General features: G+C 35.5%; 1 protein-coding gene across 1 annotated transcript in view; it reads right to left on the bottom strand.

Annotated features, from left to right (window-relative positions):
- LOC109728737 (putative vacuolar protein sorting-associated protein 13A) overlaps positions 1 to 16,484 on the bottom strand; it is a gene marked incomplete at its 5' end in the record, with an annotated part of 43,409 nt that extends 26,925 nt beyond the window's left edge. Inside the window, 6 exon segments of the mRNA XM_020259244.1 lie at positions 4,029 to 4,102; positions 10,363 to 10,431; positions 10,572 to 10,615; positions 14,506 to 14,599; positions 14,789 to 14,901; positions 16,407 to 16,484. Coding sequence (XP_020114833.1) covers positions 4,029 to 4,102; positions 10,363 to 10,431; positions 10,572 to 10,615; positions 14,506 to 14,599; positions 14,789 to 14,901; positions 16,407 to 16,484 — 472 coding nt within the window.

Here is a 17,155-nt window from a genome sequence, read left to right as displayed (position 1 = left end):
AACAACTTGTGTAGTGGTACGCTGTACAAATATATGGAAGACTCTATCCTCGTGGACAGAGGAAAACCTGTATTTGTGGCAGGTCTGTTCTGTCCCATGGCAAGTTTGTATTTAAAAAAAAAAAAATAAAGGCATTTTCCACTGGCTTTACTTTCAAACTGGACTATTCTTTGAAAAAGCTTTACAAAAGAGGCCCCGGGGCGTGACATTGCCTATACATGATCGTATATATATTATTGTTAACCTGAGTGGTCGGTTCCCCTAGATGCGCCATTGTTGACCTAAGTGGTTGGTTCTTGTGCATACCTCATTGTTGACCTGAGTGATCGGCTCTCTTGGACTCGTTGTTGTTGACCTGAGTGGTCGATTCTCGTGGATACATCCTAGATGACCAGGGTGGCCAGTTCCTTTATACTCTTGTCATTGTTAACCTCATACTTTTTTGTTGACCTAAGGGGTCGGTACTTGCATACTTGTGAGGATGTTGACCTTATCCATCCCGGTTGACCGAGTGGTCGGTGCTCGTATATCAGTGTTGTTTCGATGACCTATTGGTCGGTGTTCCCTGAGGGGCGGTGATTGTCGGCTATTCGCCGAGGGCTGGCTATTGATCATACTCGCATCGATCGCCATAGCTCGACAGCATTTCACGAACATCAGCGGTCTGATCCCCCGTAGGAGGGTGTTTTTTTTCGGAAAAGTGGTTGGTTGCCAATCCATGAGCCCAACTGATGCAGGCCGTGACCCGTCCTGCATCACCAACGGCTATTTGCTAGGGTTATATGCCAGACAGAGCGATTGTGGCTTACCTGAGGTCGTTGGACCGACACGGCGGTACAGATTCGGTACATTTGGACTTTCCGTCCGGTTGACGCATATAGCTACAGTAGTGGTTGTTGTATGCTTACTTACAGTTCATCTCTCTTCACACTTACATTACTACAGTAGGCCTTTATTTACCTATATCTGGTTACCGGTGAGTACGCTTGCCTTCGTCAGCTTGCGGTACCCACTAGGAGACCCTTTGTTGGTTTCTCATCCCCATTTTTCCATAGGTGACCAGGTAGGATTGGTCGGGATGGTGCGTGAGGCCATAGTTAGAGTGCCTAGATAGAGTTTCCCGACATACGGTATACGATTTGATTATACTCAATACTTAGCATAGACATACTTGTGGATAGTATAGTGTTACCCTATTACACCGTTAGTAGAGGCTTATATGTGGTTCAGTAGATATTCTATACCTTCGAATTTTAGATATTGTACTTATGACGGTTTTGGGTGCTCATAGTTTTGGACATTCGTGGTTTTTTAACACATTGGTTTTGAACTCGGATTTCTATCGATGGTTTTCCACCCCTCGTGGTAGCGTTTTCAAAATAATGGTTTTCGTGTGGGAACGTTTTTAAAAGGTTTTCTTGAGATTTTTCGCAAAGTTAAGAGTTTTAAAAAGTAAGACTTCGTGTGGGAGACAATTTCAACTTCTAGGATGAATGTGAATCAATGTGGAATGGATGTGACTAAGGACAACTAGCTGTTTGATGTAATATGATGATCCTTATACATCCTGTTGTTGTGTATGTGAATGGAGATCTGGTTGTTAAATTGGATTATATACTATACCGTGCAAATACAGGGATGCTCTGTCCGTTTGTTCCGAAAATTTTCTGTATTTGTGGCTGGTCTTTTGCATGTCTTTGGGTTCCAGGTTTCAAAAAAAAAAGGGGCAGTTTTTCGCTAACTCTGATTTATAAAGATAGCCCTTTTTGAATTGGCTTTCAAAAATGGTCCCCGGGGCATGACAAGATTAGCTTATGATTAGATCAGGTAATTCTAAATTAGATTACATATATAGTAGATTAGAGTAATTTGGACAATTTAGAAAGAAAAATATCAAAGCTAACCAGTAAACAAAAAATATCTATTTCTAAAATAATTCCATCTAATCTAGCCAATTCTAGATTATATTACCTTTGGTTAGGTAATTCTAGATTAGATAGATTAGATTATATGAGATAATGGGTTAAGTAAATATAGGTATAAACTAAGGGTGGCAATCCAGCTCGCTGTTCGCAAGCCAGCTCATGTTCGGCTCGAAATGAGTTCAAGATCGAATCGCTCGTTTAATAAACGGGCCGAACACGAGTTGAATTTTTTTGCTCGTTTAATAAACGAGCCGAACACGAGCTAAATTTTTCGGCTCGTTTAATAAACGAGCCGAACATGAGTTAGGGTCTGTTCGCTCGTGTTCGGCTCGATAACAGCTCGAATACTTATATTTTATATTTATATAATTTATCTAATATATATTTATATATATAAATAAACAATTATATATATAATGTATATATTTTTATTATTTTAATTTTTAGCAAAATAAAATATAAATGGGCGTTTAATTATAAAAGACTCATTTATATGTAAGTTTCAAATATTAAGATCAAAGTCTAATGGATAAAATTTTATAAATTTATTTTTATATATATATTTAATTAATTCTTTTTAATTTATTGTTTCGTTCGCTAGCTCGAAGCCAGCTCGTGTTCGGCTCGTTATATAACGAGCCGAACATGCGAGCTGAATTTTTCGGCTCGATACTTTAACGAGCCAGCTCGTGTTCGGCTCATTTACACCCCTAGTATAAACTAGGTTAAATTTAGTAATTCTATAATCATAGATAGTTTATACATTGCGTCTATATTAATAGTAATTAGATAGTAAATTTAGGATGTAAAAATTTATATTTAAACTAGTTTCATGTAATCTAGGCTTTAATTAGATATTGGATCTGATAATTTAAATCTACAGTAGATTAGATTAGATTCCAAATCCATAATTAGATTAAATTAACTAGATTAGATAAGTAATTTTAAATTTGATTAAATTTTAAATTAGCTTAATATATTAAAATAGATTTTATCTACAAATTAAATGATAACAGGAAGTTAGAGGGTATAAAAGAAAAAAGAACCAAAAAAACAAATGAGAGAGATAAAAACTCATGTACTACATAAAAAAGGGAAAATAATAACAAATATTAAGATATAGGTCGGCGTACATGGTACGTATTGTGGCACCCGCGCGCCCAACTAAAAGTATCGCATGGTACCATGATATGTATCACAGTATTCCGCTAGGTGCAGGAAAGGGGTTTTACACTTTAATCCTTGTGCAAACTATAGTTCATCTCCAACCAAACATTTTGACGAAGTTACGGAGAGAACTAAAAGATAACTAAGCAGGGAGAAAGTGACTCATTAATTCTTAAAACTAGCCAAATTTGTTGCCCCTGCTTTAAACTGTTAAGTTTTTCTTGCAACCTCCTTGCGCATAAAAAAAATCAAGGTAGCCATAGTTTTTAACGAGGTTAATAAAAGCAGCCAGACAAACTAATATAAACCACCTTTCATTATAAAGACAAAGCCAAACAAAATTTGCAACAGAAAGAAGATAACTTGCATGGTATACTTATTAAATTGAATGCACGCAAAGATAGACAAACATGTGATGATCATATCCATCACGGACCACTTTCTCATGGCACCGCCAAGATCTATGCTGCTAATTGAAGGGCCTTTATGGTTCGCGAGTTTCTATGACAGTCTAGTTGCTTCGGTAGGATATATCAACTCTTGATTTGAGTTGGGAGGGGCATCGATGGCCAAAGTCGGTTGAGACAATGCGGTTTGAATAGGTTTTGAGGTAAACCTACACGAGCTTCGCTTTGCATCCAAGTCCATTAGAAACCCATATTTTATATCAAATCAAATTTAGGGTCTGTACTCCTCTTTATTCTTCGATGCATCTACAACCGCTGCCCGCCTCCCTTAATCATCTTCATTGAAGATATTGGACCGCAATACAAGCTCGCAAAAGCACTCAAGCCAGTCATTCGCCATTACCAATGTCGATTCACCACCAGCACGACACATGCTGACCAGCACAAATAGTATCTCACAGCACAGACAATCCATGACATAATTATCAAGACACAATACATGAAAGGATGATTGTAATTATGAACTCACATAGAAAAAACAAGCTTGCGGGTGTCCGTCGTTATTGTTAGAGTAGAGAACCTCAAACCAAATATAAAGTTTTCCTACAAAACATCAAAATAAAAAAATAAAAAAAAAATCATAGGTAACATAGAATCATAGGTAACATAGAAACTACTCTCTCTTGGATAGAAAATTGAGAAATTTGAGAGCATATAAGAAAAGACATGCAAATGAGAGAACTATAGAAATAATTCCTAACAATGGCAAGAAAAGAAATTCTAATGGCATACAAAGTTATAGATTATACATAGAGAGGTATGGATTATCAAGGAGGTCCTTACAACTGAGACCATGGGCCATATGTACTTCCATCGTGCCTTGCTGAAAGTGCTTGCTTCCATATCAAATAATAGGTGTGAAGTTAAATGCAGCCATCATTTCCAACATATTTGGAATAGAGCTTATACAAACATCTAAATTAAAGGCCAAACAAAAATAACCATTTATTTTCTTATATACTCTTGTAAAATTTGAATTATTTCTTAAATTTGCAACTTCTTGCTAAGGTACCCTCATTGAAAGTTAAAGAAGTTACCCAACTCGTGCAGGAATTGGTTTGAACTACATAATGATTTCTAAAGAAGGGTATCCTGATAAGGATATGGCTATATCCATGCAAGTTATCAAGTTTATGGAGAGCATATGAAATTTCAGATTTTACAGGAATACAGATGTAAAAAGATACACTTCTATAAGGCTATCAGCATGTATATCGCAAACTTTTATCTTGGATTTGTAAAGACTATTTGGATGATTTACTTAAAAAGAAGTCGACAAAGTTAAGAAACCTGAAGTTCTTGAACAGTGTGAAATGGTGACACTTTATAAAACAGTATATAACCAAGTTCATAAAAAGCAATGAGACTTCTAGTCATTGAAAAGTCCCCGCTAAATAATCCAAAAGCAACGCAGCATTAGAGTTTCCACCTTAAATAATGATAATTATAACATTGCTCAAAAAAGTAGCTATCATGATAGGTATATCAGCAGCCATGAGGGAAACCTAAACCACTACCAATTATAGGACACGTTGGGCTCGAAATAGAAATTAGAATCTGCGACACCCCTACAATTTGGAATAGTCCTATATCTAAGATATAATAGGGCTAAATCTCTTAACCCACCTATAGCATTTTGGGTGGTGGCAGGTTTTAAGTGACCGTCGGCACAAGCCATATCCACCGTGCTGCACCGTGCCAATAAGATACTAGCACGATACAGACCTCGTGCCGATGGCACAACTCAAAACCCTCTATTCTTTAAATTAGTAAGTAATTACCTCAACAAAGTTCAAAAGATGTGATAAAAAGACATAATAAAAAGTTAGAATATTTTGTTGCTAAAGAAAATAAATATTTCATAGTATTATGTGTCGGCACACAAGAATTTTTTTGACCGGCACGCATCAGCACAGCTCGGCATGCACCGTGTCGTACCATGCCGACAAGTCTCCAGCACGACCCCGTGCCACGGCACTTAAATCCTTGGGTGGTGGCTAGACCCAAGAGCAAAAAATTAAGTGTCGTGGCACAGGGTCGTGCCGGAAACTTGCCGGCACGGTGCGTGCCAGGTCGTGCCAATGCGTGCCGGTCACAAAAAAATACATGTGTGCCGACACATAATGACATGAATATTTATTTTCTTTAGCAACAAAATATTCTAATTGTTTATCATGTATCTTTATCAAATCTTTTGAATTTTATTGAGAAAATTACTTACTAATTTAAAGAATAAAGGGTTTTGAACTGTGTCATTAGCACGGGGGCTGTATCGTACCGATATCTTGTTGGCATGATACACCACGGTAGATACGGCCCGTGCCGATGAACACTTAAATCCTTATTACCAAGTGTTCGACGTAATGCCTAAGAGAATATAGATATAAATTTTGTTTCCAAATTTGGCCTATTTGGATTACAATTAGGAAATATATGATTTAAAAATTATCCTTTTGAGCATTTAAGCCTTCATTTTCTATTTTTCTTTAAAAACTTAATCCTATTCATGTTGCACTATCTTTTTGAATAAGATAGCCCATCAAATTCTTTCTTTTAATTGATAGTTGTTATTCCTCAACTTATCATGTTCGAAATCTTTTTCCTATATAAGATTGGCCTTTTAGCAACTTTATCTTGTGGTAGTATTCTATTTGAGCCTATCCAAATTATGTTGTTGGGAGTTAATCTTTTTCCTATATAAGATTGGCCTTTTAGCAACTTCATCTTGTGGTAGTATTCTATTTGAGCCTATCCAAATTATGTTGTTGGGAGTTACTTTATTTCTTATGAACTAATTAGTCCTATGTTAGATGTATTGAATGTTTTTTAGAAACTCATTCGGAACCAAGCTTTGGCTATTTTCGTGTTTTGCTTTTATAATGATATTTTGTTCTTACATTAGGTTCCATTGATTAATTTGATACCCAACCTTTGACTGATCAATACTCGGGTTAATTAGAGGTAAGTGACCTAACGCCTGTTAGTTTATTTTGGTAAAATTCTAGTAATATGTTATGAAAACAAGAACTCTCTTTTGTGTAGATTTTTATTTAATGGGTTAAATTACAAATCGTCAAAAGATTTCTAAAAGGCTTGAATCTAATTGCTATGCAATTTCAGAAAATGTGTACTTTCGATATTGTGCTTATTTGGCAAAAATTTAGTATTCGATAATTGCTCTCTTTTAAATATTGACTCGGTAAATAATCTCAAAAGATGATGTCTCTTGGTATATTGCTATGAATATTGTTGGCCATGTCAGCATGAACTTTGTGATAGAAGCTAGCTTCGATTTTGTGATGCACCACCGGTGCAATTTTGTGACGCGCCATTTTGTGACGCACCTGCAGGTGTTCTTTAGATACACCTTCAGGTGATTTTGTTATGCGATCACGCCTTCGGGTGCTTTTAATGTGTGTTTTAGGACCTTTGTCAACAGGTCGCTAGTTACCGTTTTAAATTCTAATTTTAGAATAAGAATGCTTTTGGTTAAATTTCATTATTCTTTATCCTTTTGTGAAATATAATTATAAAGCTCAAAATTCCAAATGAGACTTTGAATTTTGCTAAACTCAGTCATCTTTATATTTTTGGTAACTAAGTTACAACTGAATATTTATAAAACATTTTGTTTCCATGCTTAATCAATTAATGTGGTGTATGGTTGCTTATCCAGGAATGGAGTCTGATCAGCTTGTGGGGGATAGGACCGAGTGAATGCTAGACATTGAGATTCGTTTGTTTCGGAGCTATTAACTATTGTTAACAAATTGGATAGTTTAGTTAGTTTAAATTTTACTTGTGACTGACATTTAATATTTATGCTTGGTTAGAATTATTATAAAATTTGGTGAATTTAGTTGATTATTTGTGGAACTTTCAACTATAAATTTAGTTTTATGGATTCAAATTGAATTGGTATTTAATGTAAATTCGTGATAGATTATTTTTGCTCAATATCGGCATGTTTTGTTGCCTTGCATGTTTGTAATTGAATAATTGCAGATATACGTCGTCTGTTACGTCTCGGGCTCGCGGCGTGACACTAGAGTAGTTCTAGGATTAGTGACCCCTCTGGGAAGCAAGGCGTCACATGGTCGTTGTTTGCCCACCATCGCTGAATAATGTTGAAGGTGGTATGGTTATCGCATTTAACCAACTTGAAAAAAAAAATTTGAATTTGGACATTAATGGGTATTTGGCCATTAATTAACACACAGCATGTCTTCGTGTACAAAAATATAGTAGAGGATGTTGAAATTTGTCGGAGGTAAGGAGTAAGAGTGACTAAAGACAAAAGAAGAGGAGACGCAGTATACAGTAAAATAATTAGGGTGAATTAGCTAGTTTTCTTGTTGGTGATTTGACAAGCTACAAATTCTTTATATCAAGGATTGAAGTGCCCATTGGTACGGGCCGTATCCACCGTGTCATATCGCACCAGCAAGATATCGGCACAATACGGCCCCCTTGCCAATGGCACAACTCAAAACCCTCTATAAAGTTCAAAAGATTTGATAAAAATACATAATAAATAATTGGCATATTTTGTTGCTAAAGAAAATAAATATTTCATGCCGTTACGTGTCGGCACACATTTTTTGTAACCGGCACTCATCAGCACGGCCCGGTACGCACCATGCCGTACCGTACTGGCAAATTTCCGGCACAACCCCGTGCCACGACAGTTAAATCCTTGCTTTACATAGTAAATTGGTGATTTGCAAAGCTACAAATTCTTTACATAGTAGATTTTATTGTTAATTACATAGTGGAAGTTGATTTTCTGCAAAAAAGTGAGTTAGTAACAACATTTTCAATGCCTTCACGGCTTCACCTTCATAACAGCTATGTATTTGCTATGTGCTTTTTCAAACATTGATTATTAGTTAGTAATTCAGAATGTAGTATCATGTTATATTGTTTTTCACAATAATAATGCACTTGGTGTTGCCCTGTGGACCTACAAGAAGTATCATTCTTGCTACTATGTAAGTAGCCTTTTTAATCTGCTTAAAAAAATCTCCACATCTTCTGCAGTGTTGTCAGAAGCAACCGCTAGACACTTTTTGAGCAAAACCACCTAGTTGTATGCCTATTAGATTAGCAATTGCAATAACCTTAGTTTCAGCTTACATACTCTCAACTAATGGTTGTAATAGAGTAAAAAGGAGCACAACATTGATGTTTAGATTTTAGTGCACAGCACCACTGGATAAAACCATCTCCTTTCACAAAGTGAAGGTCAATTCCTTACAGCTCAAAAGGAGGGATGTTAATATGTTTGCTAAGGCACCTCTCATCACAGCACGTTGCTATCTAATTTGCTTCTTAAATGATAAATAGTAATAACATTAATAGAAAAAATGGCCATTTAAAAAGCATAGACTGTACACCAAGTGTGGACATTTTTAAGTGATTATAAACAACTAATCAGTTAGTAAGGAGGCTCAAAATGGCAAGATGTTTTAAGTTGCCTGAATGATCAAGTGGTGTAGTATGAAAAAGGACAGAGGAAGCGAAGTTTCTAAGTTAAAATAGACACGAGATACTTAATGGCCTTCCACAAGATATGTGTGATAGATTTGATAAGGGATTAGCTCTAAGTTTGTCTAAAATCTTAGCACCAGTAATTGTTGCAGAAGTAGGCAGTAGGCACCACTATAGTTCCAGCCAAAAAAACGAAAGGAAAAGATGAGAAATCACAGAGAAATAAGAAAACAATAGAAGAAATGCAAGATGGCCGAAGGGCATCTTAATTAATTATCTGTTTGTCACTTTGTTGTCACCTTATTGACCACTCCTTTTATTAATTGTGTGGAAAATCACTGATAGATAAAAGTTCTTTAAGATGAAAATAGTGTTTATCATTATCTAGAACTTTCAAACATGATCATATATGTCTGTAACCTCGTCTTACTTTTTAAATATAGATAAGTTCGAGTAGATAATCTCCTAACCAACTACTTCAGAGGATTTGCCAACATTTTGTGAATCAGAGACTTGGAGTGCTTCAAAGCTCAACAAAAATCCAAAAGAATTTCAGCGCCCTACTCCTACTTGCTCTGATCCTACGAAAGGATGGTCAGATCTATGTTCAAGTAAGATTTCACCAGCACAAGGCCCCACCAACATCTCATTGCAAACAAGCACGGTAACAGATGGGAACTCTAAAGCACTTTCTGATTTCTGTGGAGCTCCAAAAATCAGTTGATATGACTATATGAGTTGATATGACCACAGATTCCCAAATTTAGCCTGCCTTAATCTTCAGAATTTTGGCTCTAGCATGAAATTCCAAACCATGCTAAAATATAGATGAAAATTTATCTCAAAACTCGAAAACTAACAGGAAAACATGAGCAACAACCAAAAGCACCTGATTCATGTACCATTAACCAACTCAAATGCACTAAATGCAGATCTAGCTGGAGTTACTGAACTCACATTTATGCAATTATCCGACTCTAATAAACTAAAACCAACTTGTAGGTTAATGATTACCAATTAATAGTCACAACTGACAAGGAAGACAAGGATATTCACAATTCACGTTGCTTATGAATTATACATTTCTTAAGATTTTAAATTCAGTGAAATAGTGTTAATCATTGTTGACTTTCTACCATGTAGACGCAGTTGCCGGAAGTTTGCAAGTAACAACCAATAGATACATGAGCGGAACAGTGAAAGATAAAGAGTTAGAATAATAAAATCAGAATCTGTTGATTGATATATCCGGAGAACATGAAACTACCATAGAATTATAGTTATAGAATATACATGAAAGAGAGAATCGTCACCTGATCTTCATGAGAATCGATGTATATGATGTGAACATTTTGGATTGAAACTTGGATGTTGTCAAGAATCTGTAGATTGAGATGGTGATTGGAGTGAATTTGCATCAAGTAGTTTTGTTAACCATGGGTCAACACAAATTTAAAGAGTACTGTAGTCTATACAGACTTTGTTAGCTCCTTCTTAAGGCCAAAAAGAAAAATGCACTTACCTTTGCAGAAACGTAAGAAATGAATGACTGGCCAGTTTGATTATCTAGAGAAAAGAGAATCAATTAGAACTTAGGTAGCAATAACTGATAAAGGTATTTCTTGCAAGAAAAGAAAAAATTTCTTGCTGATAAGATTCCAGCAACTAATGACTAGGGATGTGCTATCACATGCTGAGCACGCACCACAACCACAACATTAAGATGAAAAGAACGAACAAAAATTTGAATCATGTACGCAAGTTAATGTTGCTAACCAGGTTTTTTTTAACTAATACCATAAAATATATAGAACCAGCAGTGAAGAGCACCTATAATAAGCATGAGCTTTTTGTTCAGAACAAGGATTTAAGTGCCGTAGCACAGGGTCATGCCGGAAACTTGCCGGCACGGTGTGTGCCGGACTGTGCCGATGCGTGTCAGTCACAAAAAATATGTGTGCCGACACATAATGCATTGAAATATTTATTTTCTTTAGCAACAAAATATTCTAACTGTTTATTATGTATCTTTATCAAATCTTTTGAACTTTATTGAGAAAATTAATTACTAATTTAAAGAATAGAGGGTTTTGAACTGTGCCATCGGCACGGGGGCTGTATCGTGCCAATAACTTGTTGGCACGATACGATACGGTGGATACGGCCCATGCCGATAGGCACTTTAATCCTTGGTTCAAAACAAACTTTGGCAAGCTATATTTTTCAAGCATAAATTCTAAAGCAAGAATTTAAGTGCCCATCGGCATGGGTCGTATCTACCATGTCGTATCGTGCCAACAAGATATCGGCACGATACAAACCCCGTACTGATGACACATCTCAAAACCCTCTATTCTTTAAATTAGTAAGTAATTTCTCAATAAAGTTCAAAAGATTTGATAAAAATACATAATAAACAGTTAGAATATTTTGTTGCTAAAGAAAATAAATATTTCAATGCATTATGTGTCGGCACACATATTTTTTGTGACCGACACGCATCGGCACGGCCCGGCACACACCATGTCGTATCGTGCTAGCAAGTTTCGAGCACGACCCCGTGTCACGACACTTAAATCCTTGTTCTAAAGTATAAAGACAAGTAATGAGGCACATATCATTTAACAGAAATTCTATGCCATCTACCTGGTATCCTGCCAGGACTAGACCACTTTGTCAATTAATGTCAATCATATCTTTTGCAGTAATTGTTAGGTAACAGTATTTCCCACCTTTCCACAAGAGCTCAATCAATCCACTAAAGAGCAAGCACTTAGAAAATGATGCACTGTAACATAAAGAACCAACCACTAATGAGGTCACTAAATCAGCACTACAATAACTTCTATTTTTCTAGGCATATTGTATTTTTGACTCGGCTAGTTACAATTTCCACCTCATCCATAGCCATCCTAATTATAGTTAATGGAGACCGGTGGACTTCTGTAGTTCAAGTTCATGAATACTATCAATATCTAATGAAGGACCAGCAATAAAGGCGATAATAAATACAGAAGTTGTGGTCGATACGGTAGGGATCATCAAACACCGAACCATTCAATGTAAAGACGATTCAGCATTGATTATCCTGTTGCAAAAGCGACCTCATAGGCTTATGGATCTTTCTGTTTTACTACTCTATCTAAGAGTCATCAGTAGTTACCAAATTTATTTCTAAGGGACCATTATTAGATCAAATGATAAGGGCATTGTTGAGAAAGAGATGGCTCTTACATTTTCATACCTAACGATTTCCACAAAGTGGTGACAAAACATATAACTTCTAGAAATCTTTCCATTATCCAATTCAATCCGATCTGTTTGTTCGTAGAGCTATTTACTCAATTTTAGCTAATAAGCGCGTTGATATTGAAGTTCCTCAGCAATGCTTTCTGAATATATTAAAGTAGTGGTCCAAATTCCTCACGATATTTAGCTAAAACAAGTTCTTGCTAATGGTTAGAAAGGAGGTTTGAATATGGGTGTTGATCTAATCCATTCATTCTCAACCTTTCAATTGATGCTTTTCCATAATATGCTCTTCCTTTTGCTTATCTAGCTTCATATTGGCGAGTGCCCTATCCACTTTTATGCAACGGGTATCAAACCACCCTTTCACTAATCATTTTATAGAGACAGTTCTAATCACCAAAAAATGATGATGAAACCACAGAATAAAGATATCTAACAAAGAACTATTCCAAATACATTGCAAATACAGTCCCAAAAGCAGATTCGACTTCACTTTCTCTTGTATCTGTTCTAGCCTACTATTTACATAAATTCCAACACATAAAAAAAAAACAATGGGGGATCGAGTTTATTCAAGCTTTAGTGCACGAGTAATCCTCTAGGTGGTTTAATACTCACACAATTGATGTTCAGTGCCTACGAAAATGATTGGTGGATTAGATTTTTTTTTTTCCTTCTTTACAGGAGTCCGCCCTAATTTTACTAAAAACAGGTAAATAGGCCACCAGGATAAGAATGTACTCAGTTACAGCGGATACTACTGTTGGATAATTAGTTCTAATTATTGACCAGAAAGGAGACTAGTTTGCATGTTATCTATTTTCTTGCTTCTTTTCTTCTTCAACCAATAGCTTTGGCTATATTCACTTGTCTCTGTGATTTAATTTCCAGCAAAGCAAACTATTAGATCAGTCATTAGGAGGTGAATTAGAACTAACTACTTCCTAATTCTTCAAAGCAGCATGCAGCACACCAAGGTTTTGACAAGGTAGACTGTCGTATATGTCACTTGACATCACAACCACATCACAGTGATAGATGGTCATGGATCATCTTGTGGGAAACCCAAGCATTATCCAAATTCAATGGTAGATTAGCTAGCAAGTTGCCAAGGGATAGTCTAGAAGAAGAGTATTGAACTAGAAAAGCAAGAAAATAAGCCAATGAAGCAAGGACAGATAAAATAGTTCAAGCCACATTAGTTCGAAGGATTGAACTGCTACCTATGAAGCACCGCTTCTTCAAATTTCATGACGTACACATATCGGACACGTATCGGATACTGATATGCGGCCGTACGTGTCCGATACGGGAATGAAGTATCCGGCATTTTTTAAAAAATAAAAAATATATATATCGGATACAGCTCAAATATGGGAGCGATACCAGGGGAGGGGGTGTTATGGCAAGATGATCGGAACTTAAAAATTTTTCGAAAAGTCCACATCCAAACCTATTGGAAATAAGGAAAAGAGTGAGAAAAATGTGAATCTCTATTCAATTTGTCATTTCTTCCATCTTTTTTCTCTTGAATGGTAGAAGGCGCTCCCTTTCGTTCTATCTCCACAAAATATTAACCCATGGTTCAGTACTTTACTGCTTCTCTTTTACTCTCTTTCATCTAATTTATCAACCTAGCACTAAGTAACAAAAGCTATAGAGAATGATTTTTCGTCTTCTATTAAATTGTTAGCATATTTTTCTTTTATTACTGTTTTAATAATAGAACTAATAAAACAGGCATACACGTTAAATGGCTAATTATCTAGTTTGTGTGACTAAATATCTATAGTTATCATTTGATCAAGTTGGATGATAGTTGGTTGATACATGTTGAATTATTATTTCATACCAGTGATAATCTTTTTTTTATGAGCAGGTGTAGAACAATTATAAAAAGATAATGTGTATCAGAATATATTCCTTAATGTAATCCAGATATCCTGAATCAACATATATTTAAATATATTTAAAATAAGATTTTATTCAAGTATTCCCCACATATCTTATTCTAGAAGTTTTAGGAATTGTCGTGTTATCGTATCCGTATCGTATCGTATCCATATCCCTGTATTCGTATCTGTGCAACATAGACTGCTACACTATAAAAAGAAATCCATAAGAATGAAACCTGAGATTGGAGATTTTGAAATCTACTGAAAGAATCAAAGAGCAATTGGAAATTGCTTATCACAAAGGCTTACCAGATACTCTTCTCGAAAACTTTGCAAGCTCAATTGCGTTAAGCTTTGCCAATTTTCCAGCTAATTCTCTTCTATCAATTGAATCTGAACTCCACTGCATGAGAAGAATAACAAAAAGAAAAATTTTATCCAAACAAATACAACCTTCATATTATTGATTATCCATAGAAGCTAAGCATAAGAATGAAGCTACGAAGTGTAATTCGTATAAGCATGAGAATGAAGCTATCAAGTGTAATTCGTATATCAGAAAACATGCTAAGATCCAAATAAATAAACATGCCTCACTCTCCTCTCGTTGGCAAGCACAGATAAAGACATCTTCCAACACAACTATGATAGGGTCCCATCCAAGCTTTTTCCATGGAATCTTGATGCTCAATTTCCCAACCTTGCCTGCAATATTATAGAAGTCAATTGCAGAAATGAGATCAGGCAAATAAACACCATAGAAGGTAATTCATGTGTAATGGTACAAAAAATTCTCCAATTCATCTATTCACCAGCACATATGTAATACCTCATATTTTACTTATTTATATATTTGGACTTAGCATCAATTATAAGCATTGAGGGTTTATGTGAAAATTGGCCCATAACCTGATTAATATAAGATAAAATCTCTATCTTTTTATCGTATCCGTACACCCTCTCCAACCAACCGCTTCTCTCTCTTATGCATATTACCGTCTCTCTCTCTCTCTCTCTCTCTCTCTCTCTCTCTCTCTCTCTCATACACATACTCGCGCTCAGCTTCTTGCTTCCCCTCGTCCTTCGACACCGTTGCCATCGTTCTTGGTCGGTGTTGCAATTCTTGATCGTCATTGGTGCAATTTGATTCGTAGTCGACGACATCTTGTTCGACATCATTTCGTTTTGAAAAGATTTCGTTGATTAAATTGATACTTGGCTTTCGGCTGAACTATACTCAAATTATTTAGAGGTAAGCGACCCACCATCAGTTAGTTTATTTGTGTTATCCCTTTTTGTATGGTTTTTCAAAATAAGGCTTAAGCATGTTTCTATAAATTACAAATCGTTGAAAGAAAAGGATATCTCAAAAGCTTTGATTTGGCTGTTGCGCAATTTTAGAAAATATGTGCTTTACAAAATATGTGCACGTTTTATAGACTACTATGGAGTCCATGAGATGTACCTTTGATGTATACTATGAGTTGTATTCATTTTGGAGATGTTGTATGTAGTGGATTATGTACTTGAGAGATGTACTTGTGATGCTAGTTGTTTGATGTGTATTTATTCTAGTTTAGTTTATGTTTTCTCGCTCTGATCACCATGTTTAGGATATGTATTTCATCTTGGTGGATATTATGATTGTAGATGCCTTGTGTGTAATGGGGGATACCCTTGTGCACACGGCAGGTCTCTGCACGTGCAGGGTAGGCTTCCGCTGGGGTCCAGGATGTGACAAGGACATCTAGAAAAGAGAACATTCTAAGCTAGACAGGTCACCAATTAAAGAAAAAGAAATGTTAAGCCTTCTGGATATGAGACAATTACTGTGAGTTGTCGAATAATCTAAAGCATCAATAATAATAAGGTGATAATAATCTAAATCAAACCACACAGCATGTTTTATACTTTAAGGTAATAATATGAATCGGAACCATATGCAGATCTACAAGAGCAAATAAAAAGCCACATAAAAAATAGATAAGGTGGGTGATTAATCAACATTGCTAATTACATGGTAAAAGTTTCATGGTACATTCCAATATAATCTTTGCAAAGCCACATCCAAATTATTCAGATTTCTTGGAATATGAGAAAGATTGGGCATGCTTTACGAAAGATAAAACATAAAGCTCAATATGCTAAAAGAAAATAGATGACTATAGATGCAAAAAATCAACATAGATAACCAATGAAAAGAGCAATACCACTCTTTAAAGCAAAAGGCAACTGCAGATAGTCAAAGGCCTCGAGAATAAGTTCTACATTTTCCAGTAATATTTCCTCTGCACAATAAGCAAAGTCGTGTAAGCCCTTCAAATCCATGACATATAGAAATAGACTCTCTTTACCTTGAAACACTTGGTTTACCACAAGAAGATAATATTCATCTAATTGATTATCCAAGTGAGATCAAACAGACAACTTGTTGATTTATAGTATTAAAGATAGGCAATTGTTTCCACGATGAACAAACTATAAGCCACACCTTAACTTGAACCTGCATCAATTTTTACATAATCACTAAGGCTTTATTCACAGTATCTAACTACAAGAGAAATTAAATAAGCATAACAATGAATCAAGAAAACGCATCATAGAACCAACATACTTCAAATTTCTAAGTATTAGCAAGCATGGCTTTTTCAACCGTCCTATTAGCACAAGTCAAAAACATTGGCAATCAGAACTATGTTCTTTACCCACTTTTTATCACAATATATGTTGGAAAGCAATGACTTTCACCCTTTATTTTCATATTATGTTGCAAATAAGTTGTAACAGAATTACGGATACGTAAAGTGGAATGTTGTCATCCTTGCCAAAAAGATAAATAACACAATGTCTAATTTTGAATCATTTCAAAGTAATGGATAGATCAATTTAGATACCACCAAAATTTAAAAACAAATAAAAAATAAAAAATCAATAAGGAAGTTTCCTAAAAGTTTTATTT

Source organism: Ananas comosus, linkage group 24, assembly GCF_001540865.1.
Source record: "Ananas comosus cultivar F153 linkage group 24, ASM154086v1, whole genome shotgun sequence".
Taxonomy (NCBI): domain Eukaryota; kingdom Viridiplantae; phylum Streptophyta; class Magnoliopsida; order Poales; family Bromeliaceae; genus Ananas; species Ananas comosus.
Note: the sequence above shows the minus strand (reverse complement) of the source record. Positions and strands in the feature narration are given on the sequence as shown.